Source organism: Carassius auratus, chromosome 27, assembly GCF_003368295.1.
Source record: "Carassius auratus strain Wakin chromosome 27, ASM336829v1, whole genome shotgun sequence".
Classification (NCBI taxonomy): Eukaryota; Metazoa; Chordata; class Actinopteri; order Cypriniformes; family Cyprinidae; genus Carassius; species Carassius auratus.
The window spans coordinates 15,758,428-15,775,718 of record NC_039269.1 but is presented as its reverse complement, the minus strand read 5'-3'; the positions used below and the strand labels follow the sequence as shown (position 1 = coordinate 15,775,718).

Sequence of the window (17,291 nt, the reverse complement as noted above, 5' to 3'; positions counted from 1 at the left end):
AAAACTACTGGCATCAAAATTAGAGACTGTAAAATCAGAACAAATAACAAAATAAATACAAATATTTTAGACCGTATAGTCACATACTACTGCATTATGTCTTACCGGTTTCTCTTTGAAGACCATCTGTCTCAACCATTTAAAGTCGAGAGGTTTGAAAGCAGAAAAGACAAAGAGGGAATCTTTCTCATAGCGCTCGGTCTTCTGGATGGCCCCTTCGGGATAGGTTATCCTCAGGGTGGTCTTAGTACCCACATCCCTGGTGTAACCACTCACTGGGGCCTCGTTGAGTCTAAAGAATAAATATACCGAGAATCAGTGCAAATCAGTTGCATGTGTGTCTAAAGTCCTTTTGTTTGTTCAATTTATTGATTTGGTCATTAAAAAGGGAGAACAAGGTGCCTTTGAGGACACTCACCTTATCACAACATCATATTCATCGATGCGGGATCCTAAAGACTTGTTGCTAAGGATACCGCCATTACCTACTATTATACATCTTTTACAACTCAAACTGCAAAGAGAACAAAATTGCATATACATCTTTACAACCATATTCAGTATATAAAAAAAAGACACAAGCTTAATCTGATATAGTCTATATTGCATAGGTCAGGTAAGAAAAAAAAAATACATGCATTATGCAAACAATGACAAAAAGAATGTTTAGAATGTTTTACGCTTGATAAACATTAAATTATACACACATATACATACACTGCTTCTCAAAAGTTTGGGGTCAGTGTTTCTTTTTTAAAGCAAATATGCTTTAAATTGATCAAAAGGGACCGTATTAATATTACCAGATGTATTTCTGACGTGTAACATAATCTGAAATATTGTTAGGCCACAGCATTAAGTAAACTGGATTACCTACATGGTTAAATTGCTTTTTCAATAAATGCTGTCCTTGTCAATTTTCTATTTATCAAAGAATCCTGAAAAAAAATCAATAATTCACATCACAGTTTCCAGAAAAATACGAAGCAGTAAAACTTTTCTCATTTAAAATAAGAAACTCTATCAAATTATTGATTTCTGAAGGGTTATGTGACTCTGAAGACTTAAGTAATGGATGCTGAGAATTCAGCTTTGCCATAACAGGAATAAGTTACATTAAGATTAAAATAGAACTCTGTTATATTGCATTGTAATATATAACCCTAATGTGTGTATTTTGACAATATTACTGTTGTTACAGTATTTCTGATTAAAAAAAAAATGCCTTGATGATGGCTTTCCAAAAAAAAAATAATAATAATAAATTACAATAATTGTAACAACCCCAGACTTTTGCATGATAGTGTATATAAAAATGAGCAGAACTCTTGAACACGGACCTGGCAAAAGAATTAGTAATGATGCATTTCAAAAAGTCTTACCCATCTATATCTGGACCCAGTCCATAATTCTTTGTGGCAGTTAATATAACATCTATGATTCTTTCTGTAGAAAGATAACAAGAAAGAACAAAGGGTTGAAACAAAAACACCTCTAGATGGTTATGGCTGTGATCTGAATCAAATGATTTTCTTCATTAATCATCCACACTCCTGGTGGTCTGATGGAGGAGCAGGATTGTGTTATTCACTCCTGGAAGTTGTATTAGCAAATTAAAATAGGTTACTGACACTTAAGTTTCTGTAAAAGTGGAATGCCATTTGCTAACAAATAAAATTCCTGTGCCAGAGACTTTCAGAAAATTCACAGAGCTGTTTGGTCATAGCGATCATTCCTCCGATACCCTCGCAGGCATTCATGGCTGCCACACATTATGTCACCTGATATCTGTGAAGACACTGGATTTCCTAGTAAGGGTGCATAAGTGTGACCCATTGAGATGCCTAAAAGCATCAGTATGCATACTATAAAAGTTCAAAGAGAGGAAACAGTTTGGAAAAGAGCTAATTCAATGAGGTGAAATGTGCACACCATCGCCCGTTTTCCCATCATACCTTTTTGACCCTAACTATAATCCAATGAACAAAAGTCAAGGCGGCATAACACGAAAGGAAACACTTTGGGAGGTCTGCACTTTGCAGTACGTGTAAGGCACCAAATGTACATCTGTACATAATTTTTTTTTTTTTTTTTTCTGGTGGTTTGAAAGCATCTACCCTAATGACTGCCATTACTGTTTCTGACAACAATGAACTCATATGTGAGATTATCTTTTTTATTGGCATAGACACTATGTTATTGGGAGGCAAACATAATAGGATGTACCGATGTAGTCCTGTGGTTAGAAGCAAATGGTTGTGATTTCAACAATACCGCATGTGAGAACCTTCTGTAAATTGATTTGCCCTCCGTAAACACAACAGTCGGTGTACTGCAAAAGATAACATAAGAGCTTAAAAGTTGTATTGACCCTAAACTGTAACCTTAATGATTCAAAAGCATCAGGGAGTAGCCGTCATTGTTTGGACAAAGCGCCGACGGCTCACATCAAGCATCACCATGGACTACATAAACAGTGGCAGGACCACACAAAATATATATATATCTATACATATATCTCAACGTTTTGCAAAGAAATGGGAAGACCAATAGTTTCGAATTGTTTTAAGATAAACGGCATAAACACTTCAGCCAAGTATCACTCTTGGCAGTTTAAACAAATGAGCCCCTCATCTTAAACATACACTGTTTTGGCAAGGGGAAAATCACGCTCTGAAATAAAGTAGAAACGGTCTGGTTCGATGCAAATACTTTTAGGGGCTATACCACAAAACCATCTGGAGTGTGACTTCTGAGACTTCAAGTCACATAATGAAATTTCTTTCACGCAATGTTTGTCAAAAAGCTTGTTTTTTTTTTTACTGATTGAACATGCTCATAAACTATTTCAGTATAATTTATCGCAAGTATTAGATGAACTTCAGTAAAGTAGCTAAGAGTGACAATTAATCTTGAGTCACTGGAGACATTTAAGAGGCTACTTAATACTGTAAGGCACTTAAAAGGCCAAACTTACAGTCAAAACAGCCCTAATGGTTTATTCTCCTTTGAGGTATTTAGTTCTACCATCTGTAAAGGCCGTTGGGATTACCCTACGGACCATCTGCAATGCTTTGACTGGATGTTTTCCACTGAGGGCGACGTAATCAAGAGCAGAAATCGCAAAGTCGTAGGTGGCCACAGAGATAGCTTATATTGGAATTGGTAGTGCAGAAATAAGACATCTATTTTTATGCCCTTCTGGCCGACAACTTGAGAACCTTTGTCGAGCTCTATTCAAGAGCCACACGTATCAACCTTTCCAAATGAATAAAGTTAAAAGTGAAGTCACGCTAGGCTCACGATCCATGCAGCAAACAAAAACCAGGTGTAATGTAAACATGGGACCTGCTCTTTTGAAAGTCTTCATGTGTGTGGACACGGCAGGCCTTAACTGAACACAAAGGTTACATTCAAGGTACCCTTATGTGCCCGCTGCCCTCAAGTGCTGGAACATTTGACAATGTGCTGAAATCTAAGATGTAATCATCTTTTCAGATAGAGGGAAAAAAAAAGGCTTCAAGCAGACAACGGTGGATTACATTAACAACCAATTGGTTTCAAGAAACCGTTGCCTTATCTACAGGTCTTTTCCAAAGGTCTCATTCTCTTTGATACATTCACAAAGCTCAGTAGAATGAAGTTCTTGTTCTCTGTTGAATGGAATAAACCCCCACATCACTGAAGTACATAAGTGTCTGCCATACTGTGCAATGCATCTGGCCACGTACACACTACAGAGGTTTGCCCTCACATTACTGAAATTACAAAGTCACTCCTGAACCTGTGGTGCAATGCTTAAACATAAGAGATTGGCATCCTAAAGCTAAAGAAACATGCATCCCAACAGATTAAATCATTTGGAATTTATCATGAGAATAATATTTGGGACCAGTGCATTATTGTCTATCAAACCATGGCTCTGAAATAGTTCAAGGAACAAGAACATAAAACCAAAATCAAATTAACTAGAACATAAAAAAAGGAAACTAAATCATATTTAATTATTGTATCGTCCCCTCTGACATTTTAATTTGCCAATCAACCAATGGAAAACTGAAATAGCACAGTCTATGCAAATGTGTCGCATACAGCATGACTAAATGACCAACAAAAAAACAATTCACTCTTTTAGTGTTTGGAAATACTCTTGAGACACCGAAGTGAGACTATATTTTAGAAGAGAGGTGGAAAAAAACCATATAGTCCTCTACCTGTATGCTTATGTGGGTGGGAACAGGACAAAAATGTTAAAGTTGTGGACAAAATATAATTGTAATTATTTAATTTATTTAGAAAATGAAAGCAGGACTAAAGAAAAAAAAAAAAAAATCCCGTGTAGTCCCCCAAAAATGTGCTACAGACTGATTTAAACCGTTTTTTTTTTTTTTTTGATATTAATTAAAATAACTTGTTCATTAATTTCTGGAAACAAGAAAACATTTGGACAACATTTTGTTGTTAAGGGGCAAAGGGCCAGATTTACTAACGGCTTGAGCCATTCATTTGCCATTGAAAGACTACTGTTAGGATTTACTGAAGACTCGCAGTGACGAATTAGCACTGAAAAGGCATGGACAGTTATTTTGCACCGGACCTTTACCTTATTGAATATGCATTTGTAGGGGTTTCCCTTTTAGACACAAAATTTATGGTAGGACAGGATTAAAATGAATCACGGAATGCGATTTACTAACATTTGCACTTGTCAAATTACTGGTATTTGCGCCATTATTTGTTAAAGCAGGCGGTAATTTACGATGCTCTTGGTAGATTGCGCTGGACTATAAGGAAGGCTGAGTATGTGTTCTTTAATGTGTGCATTGTTAGTAAATCACCCGCAGAATTTTTCGCTCCCGTCTGAGTGCTCTAATGCTTAATTTGCCTTTAGTAAATCTAGCCCAAAGTCTGCGATAAATTAAGTTTAAAATGGATACATACCTTGTGTTTTGAATCCAAATGGAGGTAAAAAGTTTGTAACTTTTGCAAGTCGCTTAAAGTTTCGGTCCAGAAACATGGAAGCTGGCTTACTAAACCTGCAAAAGCATAATAAATATAATATAATGAATTCTATGAAGGACAACTAACATTCATAATAACTATATTTTTCACATAAATTCTATTTTAAATTCTATTATTCATTTAGCACATTTTGCACAGTACCAAAAATGTCTCCATAGCAACATGTCACTTAAATATCAAAAGAGCTAATAACATATCCAAACACATTCACTTCCCGGACATCAGGAGGTGGGGAGTCAAAAGGGGCTTTTGTCTGTGAGACGTCTCACTTCGTCTCTGCTTTGACCTGTGGTTAAAGTTTAAAACAGTGTGGCTGAACCAGCACCAATCAATCACAAAGCCAGGCCTCCGGTCACCCCTACTCAAGAGGAGTCAGGGGATACCCTACCCGGAGGCCATTTCCCAGCACACTCCTCTCTTAAGGCTAGATGTACAAATACAACGATGAATGCGTGCGCCTCTGACCCGCAGATCCTCGCTATCATTTCTTATCTACTCCGTCCGCTACCAAATGGCATTCCTACAACATTTAACGCAATCCAAATGGGAAATCTCCAGGAAGTGGAACACTGAGTCGCACAAAGGTGCCGGTAGGCAGTGTGAACATTCAGAAGACATCAAGTCACAGCATTTTTCAAAAACTAGACCCTTTTCCGGGGTCATTTAATGATTCAGTTTAATAAGACCAGAGTAAGTCTCAGACAGCAGATGCATTTTCTACAAACATGCCTATTTTCTGCTTCTGGAAGTGTGGCCACACGATGGATGTCTGTTTTTTTTTTGACCCTCCCAATTTAGCAGGCTCATTATTCATTGACAAACATGAGGTTATTGGATCCTTTTTCAGTTTTGTTTTTTTCTTTTCTCTCAGGTCTTTTAGGATTAAGTTAGAAAATTGCAGTAGATTGGTCTGGGATGGGGGGGGGGGTGACTAACAAGGAGGGCTTGTCGAGAGGTACAGAAGGTTTGAGAAAAAATTAGGCCCCCTTAAGAAAACTCAAAAGACTAATCACGGGTCAGTAAAGAGAACACACGGGTCATTTAAAATGCAGGTCGTCCTTTTTTGGGGGAAAAAGGTGGCATAACTCCTTCTTTCCAAAGTCTTGAGTAGCACAAGTTCACAGCCTTTTTAGTAATGGAGACCTCCAGTTGCTTTTAAACCACCTAAATCTACAACGATGTCTGATATGTGTGGAAAGTGAGGACAAAGATGTCAACTGAAGAGAATGTCAAAGAGCAGCGTCAGGTAATAAGTTTAGAAAATGAATGGGATCACAATTGGCAGTAATTTAACAGACTCTGATAAAATTGTGTCTATTTCATGTGCTAATTGCTTAAAGCCAGGGGATGTCCGACAGTGTCAAGAAGAAAAGTAAAAACGTTGCATCGGATCCTCTTTTCATAACACCTGATAAAAGCATACAAAGCAAGACCTTGCCAAAACAAACTGTGATTAATTAACTTGTGGCTTGCGGACTAACTCACATTATAAATAACTGGGTGAGAGTTTCAGGATTAAAGACAGACAGGCGTCTGCTTGTCATAAAGGGTCCTGAACAGGAGGCCTGTGCACATTGTGCTCATTTCCTCATGGCTATCTCTCACAGGGGGCTGTATTTTCATAACCGCCTGCTCAAGTTCAACCAAGACATTTGATTTAAGAGTCCAATACAAACAATTTTGGGAAAGGAGTGGAGGTGTTGAAAATAAAGTGGATTCCAAGGGTGAACTAACAGAGGGTGGGATCACATGGCTTCAGGTGGTTTCCTACACATGCAGTGATCCCAATAAATGTAACTCCTAAAGGGAGAGACCAGTGATTGACCAAATGATCACACACTTAACATGACGAGTGGGTATTAACAGGACCATCCCTACTCTTTTAAACTTTTTTTTCCATATCCATATTTGTCTATTCAGTGAAATTATTTATTTTGAAAATGCACGGAAAAAAGTAAAAAGATACTACGTAACACTTACATTTTAGTCTTTAAAGTTCTGTATCCAAACATGGAGGACACAATTCTGTTGTCTTAAATGAAAAAAAAAAAAAAAAAAAAAAAAAAGTCTTTAGCACTAACAAATTTTTTCAACGTGTATTAATCTCATGTTATTTTCGACATATACTTGTATGTTTTACTTATATTTTATTATAAAGGAACATTTAGAATTATATAACTATTGATTCATTAAACACTATGCATTTAAACTTATGTAAACAAACAAACGTATTGCAAAAAGACTGCAATTTTCAAATTCAGTTTTTGTAGAATACCCATCTCCGTTTTATACATTCAAAACTTAAATAAAACGTTTCGACCGTTATTTAGTTCAGGATTCTGGAAATCTCTCAACTGAATCAATGTATCCTAAACATCATTATAAATAATTTATCTCACAAGAAAAACGCTCAAATATTTGTGTTGTAATGATGTGGCAGAAGTGCCTTTTGACCCCAAAAGATAAACAAAGACCCTGAGAAGCTTGATCCATCACACGTGTTAATTAGAGGCACATTGTAGACACTGTTAACACATATGCCGTTAATTGGGGGCTTGTTAAAAAGTTTCAGGCACCAATTCAGTCATTGCTCTGTTAATGCTTGTGCTAACTCTAGACACATAAGGACACACCAAAACTATACCATCTGCAACATAAACTCGTCACTGTTTTTGTCAAAACGTCTTTTATTCTCTCTTCTTTAAGAAGTTATTTCATGAAATTAATATTTTTGTTTAGTCCGTTTTTGTGTAAACCAATCCAGGGCAACCATCTGACTTGGACTTAATATTGCTGTTGCTATTGTGTGATAGTTGCTGTTTTGTGATCGCTTCTCAAATCCTTTCCAAAATAATCTTGCTTGATTGGTGGAAAGGCTATTTCTAAACAATCATATGGCGATGAAAGAAATATCCATGAACAAACCAAGCCGTGATGCTTAATGTTTATCATCGCTGGGCATGCTGTAGTGGAAAAAGTACTTGTGCTAACAATAGCCAGCCTAAAGATGAGGGAACAATGGAACACGGATGCCAGCAAAGATGGAAAGTTCCACCACCGAGGGTCGCTGAGTGCTGCGTGACATCACTGAGGGTCGCCGAGCGCCCTGAGGATTTAGTCAAAATGAAGATGATGACTCGTTTGGTCTTTCACAGTGGCTGCTTGACAGGGCTTTCTCCTCACGGTCCACATCCAAACTGAGTTACAACAGACGCACTGTGGAGCTGGCGAGCATGCAAAAGTAGTTGTTTGTTGTGGCAGGTCACAAATTAACAAGGACTTAAAGGATCAGAAGAGCAGCTTCTGTTCATTCAGAGATATTATGAGACTGGCCGCAGGGGCTTCGTAGCTGAGAAGTGACATAGTGTCACGAAGAACTTGGTAAGTCAGAGCTAAAGCAGTAAATCTTTAACAAAGCGGTCGTCAATTCACAGTGTTTGTACTTCATTCTTTTGGCTCTATATCGCAAAGCCTCGCAGACCAAAAGCAGGTTTAAAAAAAAGGCACACAAGATTCAGCCAAAGCCCCTTTGTATTCTTCTAAACAAACTTCCATCCCAACTGCCATCTTCAAAATATTCTTCCCTTGAAATATGAAACACCTTTTCACAAAATACATATCTAGCATTAAACCAAATTATAGACTTCAATGCAAGCATCAGAATGTTTTTCTGTGGTTCAACATTTTGAGAAATTCTTTATTTTATATTTAGACCTTTTTTTGTGTATCAAGTTTATTCTAAATATTTCAACATTACCTACATTATGTTAGAATAAAACAAAATCTTCCAGTTTGCAATGCAATTGGGCTTATTGTTGAACCCTGTGTACTACGTTAATAAAGAAATCTGTTCATACTTTGGATAGATAGAACTCATTTTGGCTGCTGCATAGCCGGGTTTGCAGGATCCTTCACTAAGGTTTCCATACTTGTACACCAACTCCGGAGGCCTGTAGACGGTTAGAGAGGAGAAGAAAGAGAAGGCATTCATTTTACTCAGACAGGAAAATCACGCAAAATAACTATGCTAGAGGGTCATGGTGAATCTGAAGTATATTGTTTTTATCTAGCCTGGCACATGATGGATGACATCTAGAGCAGGATGTGATGGATTACTTTTGAGAAACTCAGTTTATCGCTGATGTGTTAAATAAATGAAATAGTCAAACAATAGGAATGCTACACATTTTGCTGGCTGCACAAACAGTGAGTCTGTTTATTTCATACTTTTGTTCTGAAAGAATGTTCCAAGCTCAAAAAGCACTCTAGAAGACAGCATTTTTGACATGATGTTAACAGCACAGAAAACAATTTTGACTTGGCCATTAGTTTTTGTTTTGTTTTGTTTTTTTTGTGGAAAAAGGCAAATCTGGTTACACGCTTACAATGGAACTAAACGGGGCCAGTGTTCTGGGTTGTTTAGAAGCAGAAATGTGAAGTGCTTAGACAAATTATTCCGTAAAAACTGTTTATTATTCTACGAAGCTATGAAGTTGCCTACTTTTCTAGCGGAATAAACATCTGGTTATGCATGATAGAAGTTTGCCTCAATGCAAACAATGCTTAGAGAGAGTTATGCCATATAAATAGTGTAATGTTTCGAAAACTGTATTTTAATGTTTAATGCCTCCATTGAATGTGACTTACTGTAATCATTTAGTTTTTTTTTTTTTTTGGTCCCACTTTATATTAGGTGGCCTTAACTACTATGCATTTACATTTAAATGAATCCTTTGATACAATGCACTTATTGTGTACATGCATGTTTTTACATTGTATTTAGATTTTAAAAATACCTGCATGTAATTACATCTGTAATTAATTTATAGTTACACTGTTGACCCATGCTTTACAGCTTAACCCACCCAAAAACCTACCCATACCAGCAAACCGGTCCCTAACCTACCCGTATCCCACCTCAATAGCAGCAAAAGTCTTTTGCAATACAATATGAACACAATAAGTACATTGTACTTATTTTAACCCCCTGAACTGAGCAATATAATTAATAATTCTGAAGTAACAGTAAAACATTAAAAAACTATGATCTCTGAGATTAAATTCTTGATTAAAAAAGCCACAGGCTTCAACACCAAATCACACTGTCCCACACTAAGCGCCTTTTCAACGGTTAAAATAAAAGCCACAAGACACTTATTTGCTGAAGCCTTCATTTTGATGAAGTGGTTGGCCCAATGGGACGGCGTCGTATTTTGTTGTCTTGACAGCTCTGAGTCTTTAAGCAGCAGAGAGGACGGTGGATTGATGCCAGCTGAATGATGAAGTGCACCACACAGACAGTTTTTGCTCACAGCGTCAATGAAATCTAAACCTGTCGAAGGCTTTGCTTATTGTATGTGTGCATGGTGTGGACAGACATGTCTTCTCTGATACTTAACACTGAGAAATTAGGGCGAGGTGAGAGTCTGAGAGTTTGGCTGCTTCAAAGATGAAATGTAAACATATACCTACCACACACAGACCTATAATACATCACACCTTAACACCTCACATAAGGTCAATGGAATATATTCGCAAGACACTGATGGTACTGAATGAGGCCAAAAGCCTTTATTGCTTTTGAGACTTTTTAGACTTAGTTCCCTAGATTTGCTTTTTATTTATATTTCATTACTTTTACAACCACTTGATAGATTACAGTTTCAATAAGAAAACAAATATTAAAACAAATAATTCAGTAAAGTCACCTTAAAATGATTAAAAGTGACAGTGTTTGTCTTTGAAACTTTCTTTTAGTCAAAGAATCCTGAAGAAAAGAAGAGGGAAAAGTTTCCACTAAATTTCTGAACAATCATGATACACTGAAGCCTGGAGTAATTCAGCAATGTGAAAAGAAAGAAAAAAAAATAGTAGTAGTGTATTTGACCTTTGTTGAACTTTTGTTTAAAGGCAATTTACTTTGGAACAGCAATAAAACGTGTATACTTATAAATCAATTGCTTGCATTTAAAGATGACTGAACTAAACTAGAGCATAAGTAATGTGGTGAAAAATAAATGGTTAAATCATGAATGTTTATCTGAGCCTGTCCTCCAACAAAAAACGACCATATAGGTCATTTGTGCAAGCATTTATTACGACCTATATTTACGTTTTAAAATTTAGCGCCCTCTAGCGGGCATAAAACTAATGACAGTATCGCATTGCGTCTGTCGTCATGAATTGACGTATAACGTCATTACCAATCAAAACGCACATTTATTTAAATTCAATGTGTGGGCGTTTTACACCGATCTCACAGTATTTCCTACATATTTTACTACTGTAGGTTGCTTATTCGTTCGAATGACCACACCTAACCCCACCCCTAAACCTAACCCCTCACAGAAATCATGCTAAATTATGATTTATTGAGCATATACATTTTCGTGCACGTCCGATCCCTGGGATCGAACCCATGATAGTATGATTACAAATCAAGGTATAACGCAATAATCTACTAACTGAGCTACACGAAACGCAAACCAGAGGGCAAATAAAAGAAAACAAAAAGAATAAAGAATAAAAAGAATAAAGAATAAAAAGAAAACAAACTTTTGCCAATAGGGGCGCAATTGTAGTATACGCTCTGATGGGTCGTATTTCAGGGATTTGGATAAACGACCTATATAAGCGTATTGGTTGGAGGACAGGTTGTAAGTTTTACATCCACTGGTGAAATGTATAAGGAAGGAATTGTATAACACAGAATACTTACAGCTTTGTGTCCAGATTCAGCGAGAACCCTTGCTTATCAAACACTGCAAAGAGAAATATGACAATTACCATTAACTCATAACATCAGTCAAAAAAACAAAAAAAATAATAATTGCAGATCCTCTCTTGTTATGCCTTCATCCTGTCAAAATGCATGTCTGGTGCATTTTGAGACAACTAAAGATGTTAATGATATGTTAACATTTATACAGATCTCATAGTTACGTCAGCATCTAAAAGATTTTAGTGTATGTAGAAGCTGCAGCGGTATTAGATCAAAACATTCCACAGTTCAGCTGGGAAAATGTGTTAAAAAGCAGCTGTCCACCTATGCAGGCTTCATTAGACCATAGGTGTCAATGTAGCTAAGCCTTAAAAAAAAAGAGGAAGAGAAAAAAACAAAAGTGTGAGTGGGGGAAAAGGTAAAAGCTTTAAAAACCAAAACAGATTGCTATGCATACTTAAGTATGCCTACTTCTTTTCTTCAACAGGTTGACTTTTAGCATGCTTACGGTGATAGCCAGAGCAGTGCAGCTAAAAACAAAAAGACATTTCACAAAAGACCAATAATTTACCAAGCAAACTGAAATAATGCGCTCAGTAAAAGGACTGATGAACAGGTAAATGTGAATCAAACCATGACATTAATTCAGCTGCTACATTCTCATTAGCATCAGCACTGTTTATCAGATGGCACTAAGGCATGGAAAGGGAGAGTTTGAGAACTCCACTGATGCTCAAGTCTCTAAACAGATGCTGCAGAATGGAGAGGAGGAACTGGTTAGAAAGTGACCACTGTTGAAACCAAAAGGAACAATTAGCAGATGCTATTATTCACAGCAACTTGCAACTGGCCATTCGCTATGACAGACCCTCCAAGTGTGTCTTAACTTGGTGTGTCTTGAACCCTTTCAGATGCTGGCCCAATTCTTTGTTTTCAAGTTCACAGGGATGTAAAATTGAATTTTGCAGGAGAAAAAACAGCAAGTTCTCATTCATTAAACATGAGCAGAATTATATTTTTTTACATTCGGAACGCCAAAATTTTCTAAATGTTAGTTGGTACAAACATTAAAGAAAAAAAAAAAAAAAAAAAAAAGTGCACTTAATCCCAAATACGACACTAAACATTTTGTCTTGTTTTTTTTTTTTAGTCAAGATAATACTATATGTAACAATATTTCACAAATTAATTTACCACATAGTTTATCTGTTAAGATATTAAGTATGGTAGACTGAGTTTAAACATTGGGTAAATTTGGCTTGCTATCTGCAGCGGAGAAAGTGACTTCATCTTGAGCTCAAATAAACCCAGGGCACACTAGTGCTTGGGAAATAAACACGAATGGCAAGATGCTTAAATTATGTTGGTAGAGTTAAAACAGCTGATGTCAGAGCAGATCTCCCAAAACCGCATTTAGGAATTTTATTAAGTAAAATTAATTAGTTAACAATTAGTTATATGTAAAAAAATAAAATAATAAAAATAAATAAAAATAAATCACTGATAAACAAAAATAGACAGCCACATAACACGTTTTCTTTTGATTGTTATGAGCACCAGTAGTGTCCATATGTTTAACTTAATCTGAGGCAATTTGTCCATATTAATCCATATTATTATTACTTTTTCTATTTAATGACCACATTTTAAATATGTTGAATAAGTTGCTCTTGGAGACTTTATTACCATTTCATTGATTACACTTACACTGTTCAAATTCAACTCAGTTATTGAAAAAAAAAATATGTTGGTAAAAAGCGCAGGAATACTGATGGTAAATAAAATGGAATTCACTGTCTATGGTAGTTATGGACACAATGCTTTGGGCCTGCAAAATGTGATTTCTTAAAAGTAGCAACCTTTTCAAATAAGATTGGGAAAGCATTTCCTAAAAATGACCAAGGTACAGTATCTTTAGACCTTTTCACACCAAGTGTAACATACAAAATGTTGAATAAAAACAACTGATTCTTATGCAGCTATTCACAACTTTTCACAATTGTGTCATGTGTTGAAGATTTTTTGTTTCACCTGGTGATAAAAACACACCGACCAAAAAGATCCGAGTAATATTGATTGCATATGCACTACCATTTAAAAGTTTAGGGATGGTGAGGATTTTTGGTTTTTCCATTCTCTTATGCCCTAAGGCTGCATTTACGCAGCTGCTGGTATGTGTAAAACAAACATAACACCATCAACCATTAGTTATTACAGCTGTTATTGTGCCAAGAAACTTGTCAGGCATACAGCAGGGCACCATTCAGGTATCCATTCTGGTCGGTGGGAGTTTCTCTGTCATTCAGCTCCACCTGTTGTTCTGGCACAAACTAGCTTTATTCTCTTGACAAATATTTGCTGCACTTTCAGTGTAAAATGTTGTTTTTTTGTGTTGCATTTGGTGTGAAAGGGTTTTTGGTGTGTAATGTATTGAAGGACATTATCTCAGGACTACCAGGCCTGCTGGGGTTCTCATGTTGACCAGAGTGCACTCTTTGCAGTGAGGCTGTACCTGAGCCTACTATTCGTCCCACGGAGACAGGGCCCTCCACCACCGGCTCTGAAACACAAGACCATCAGTTAGGCCCGGTGGTTCTGTGCTTGACACAATTTTAGGGAAACTTCAAGGCCACGCTGAATGACCTCAGGCCAAACCCTCAAAGCCCAACCTATTCAAACAGCATGAACTAGAAAGCTGCATTAGTTTCAGGAATTACATGAGGTTGAAGAAATATTAGGACGCCCATCACCGTAATCTCCAGCCGATACCAAAGGCTGCCTGTGCAGTAAAATTGATTATCCAAAAAAGAAAAAAAGAAATAAATTAAAAAGCCCAGATGGATTGAGAGTTAAGGATGTTAGTGCCCACCGGCGAGCCCATTGATTATTTCACCAGTCCCCAATAATTGTCACGAAGGAAGAAACGGTGGAGAGTTTCTACCTTTGGTCACAGTGGTTTTGACAGAAACACTAGTGAGTTTAGTGACTTTTAATGTGGGCGCCACATCTTTATCTGTGAAACAAGAGAGTTATAAATTAGCAGACCTGCTAAAATACTGTATATGAAAGTCAAACAGCATGATAATGAGGGTAAACTTTTTCAACATGTGCAAACCGGAAACACATCAGCATATAGTGCTTTCAGAACGTTTTCAGTTTTTCATGCCACAGAAGGTTTTTCCAAAATACACAAAACAGATTTACCAGACATGTTTTCAGTCATTTGTAAGGCAAGCTTTGACAACTGACATGAGCAAGTCTTTAACACTACATCTCCATTGCGCCAAAGCAGCATGTCATCTCACAATATCCATTAACAAAGCTGGGATATTTAATTTTAGATTAGCAAATATTACACAAAATTACACAATTTTTGTTTTGCTACAACTTGCATATACAGCTCAAAGCAAAGATTGGGCTTGATTTCATATAGAAAAACACAAGCTACAGTTAGTTTCACATAATGGTTTGTGGCAAAATCTTTTTAATATAGAATTTTTTTTTTTTTTTTTAAAGAATAACTACTTGAACTTTCTGAAAACATCTTCACTGAATACAGTATATAAAGTCAAACTCACTATGTTAGCTGTGAGACCTTCTGGCATGCACTTTCCTAAATAAAGCCCAATTTATTTACCACTCGAGTAACTTTATAACAGTGTCGTGGCATCTCATTTTTAATACATTTTCAAAATTTATATTCGTTATCACACTGCTATGCATGGCAGTTATGTGTTTAGGCCACTCTACAGCAATCAAAGCCACAGAGCGCTGGGTTCTTGCCCACTCTTTGCCATTTATCATCAAAATAGGTTGCGTTTCCTTCCCTCGTACCCTTTTCAGAGCCATTTATTGTGATTAGTCTTTACAATGTGTCCTAAGGTGCCTTTCGTAACAGGGGTTAGGTTCAAAGAAACCCATCCCAGGTTCACAAAACTGTCCAAAATAAACTGGGCGCAGCTGTCCAAAATGTGCCGTTTATAATTCATCTAACTTTTTCCACAGAGGTTCAAGATACCGAAGTCAGCGAATGCAAACATGAATTGAACAAACGAAGAATAGCTCGCCTGGTGAACACTAAATAATCTCAGAGACTGTACATTGGGGAGGGGGATAAATGAAGAAGCCTGCCAAATCCATTTCCTCAGCTGCCTTTCTGAGGGCCAATAAGAAATCATTTATCAATAAAAACTTCTAAATAATTGCAGCAACCAAATAGTTATTTGCTTCATCATTCCTCAGAGTCTTTTCCACAAGGACTGAAAACAAGTACCTCTTTCTTATCAAGTAGAATACCAATCATAATTCTGCTATTTACACATTTCGGGCCCCTTTGCATATCAGACAGGAACATAGGGACCGATCGGACTTGTCTGCACCAGGACCGACCCGTTTTCCAACAGCATGCTAAAGTACTTTAGTGTTAGTGTTGTACATGATAAACATCCTCCTGTTGTGATGAGTGTGGACTGAAGGCACTTTTCCACTATCTCTTCTGAATGGTTGTCTCATTTCGCCCCCTAGTGGCAGTTGCACGAAACTTTCATATCGGTAGTGAAGCAACTGGTGCTCTCCCTCCCTCTAGTGGCTAAAAAAGGTTGCACTGAAGTCAAAAAGTAAATGCTAGTATCTTTATTTGGGATTCACCTATTAAATAAGAGAGTACTGTAATGGAACAACATAAAAAGACTGGTATTTTAACATTAATATCTCTTTAAGCTTTCATTAGACAAGTACGGAGTCTGTGTCTCCGTTTGTGTCTATGTCCCACAGTATGTCTCCACTCTTGACATTTATGAAGGTAAATAGAACTTGCATCTACTTATTTCCAAAATACAAAAATGCTAAACAAAACAAACATTAAATATGCGTTAGACAGATGAGGGATTATATCTATAAGTGTGTAAAACAGATGAGGGATTAGATCTTCAAATCAATACACAACGTGCAGTGCACACTTCATCACGTTTTATTACTTTTTCAGACACAGCAACATGTCCCTCTCTTCAGTTTATCTGATAAGCCGAAACAATCATTTGGCACAATAAAGGATTTTCTAGATAACTGAATTGGATTCACTCTTGAAATTCATTTCATAAAGCATAATTGTACGTCTCATGTACAGCTTCATCTAGTCCAGGTCAGTTGCATAAACGTAGATAGGATGTTAATGATTACATTAGCTCATTGAAAAATGATTGAAATAAGATACATTACACAATCAATAGGCCTATAATTAAAATTCTGTCTAAAGTAGCCTGTGTCCAAACACTGCAATAATCTGTCATCACATTTCCTGGTTCACATTTCCTGTGATAACAACATTAGATGAAGATCCTTCGTTTTCTTTCTTGCCGTATTAAAGATTAAATAGTTAAAACTGCACACTAGACGATTTTCAAATCTTAACCGATTTTAAAACCATGGGAGACCACAGAAAAACAAACAGACAGTTCAACTGATTTTTAGCCTTATAATCCTCTGAACGTACACGCTAGACAATTCGACCAGACCACAAGACCACACAGACTTGATGATTGTAGGAACG

General features: G+C 36.8%; 1 protein-coding gene across 7 annotated transcripts in view; it reads right to left on the bottom strand.

Moving 5' to 3' along the window:
- Window positions 1-17,291, bottom strand: part of st3gal3b (ST3 beta-galactoside alpha-2,3-sialyltransferase 3b) — a 70,093-nt gene that overhangs the window by 21,207 nt on the left and 31,595 nt on the right. For 3 of the 7 annotated variants that reach the window (XM_026206135.1, XM_026206134.1, XM_026206133.1), the window contains exons 3-10: window positions 14,685-14,756; window positions 14,199-14,303; window positions 11,741-11,783; window positions 8,880-8,972; window positions 4,942-5,036; window positions 1,383-1,446; window positions 419-514; window positions 106-292 (exon numbers count right to left, since the gene is read on the bottom strand). In XM_026206135.1, the coding sequence (XP_026061920.1) occupies window positions 106-292; window positions 419-514; window positions 1,383-1,446; window positions 4,942-5,036; window positions 8,880-8,972; window positions 11,741-11,783; window positions 14,199-14,303; window positions 14,685-14,756 (755 nt within the window). The remainder of the gene's footprint in view (window positions 1-105; window positions 293-418; window positions 515-1,382; window positions 1,447-4,941; window positions 5,037-8,879; window positions 8,973-11,740; window positions 11,784-14,198; window positions 14,304-14,684; window positions 14,757-17,291) is intronic. The other 4 variants (XM_026206136.1, XM_026206137.1, XM_026206138.1 and 1 more) reach the window with 4 other exon arrangements.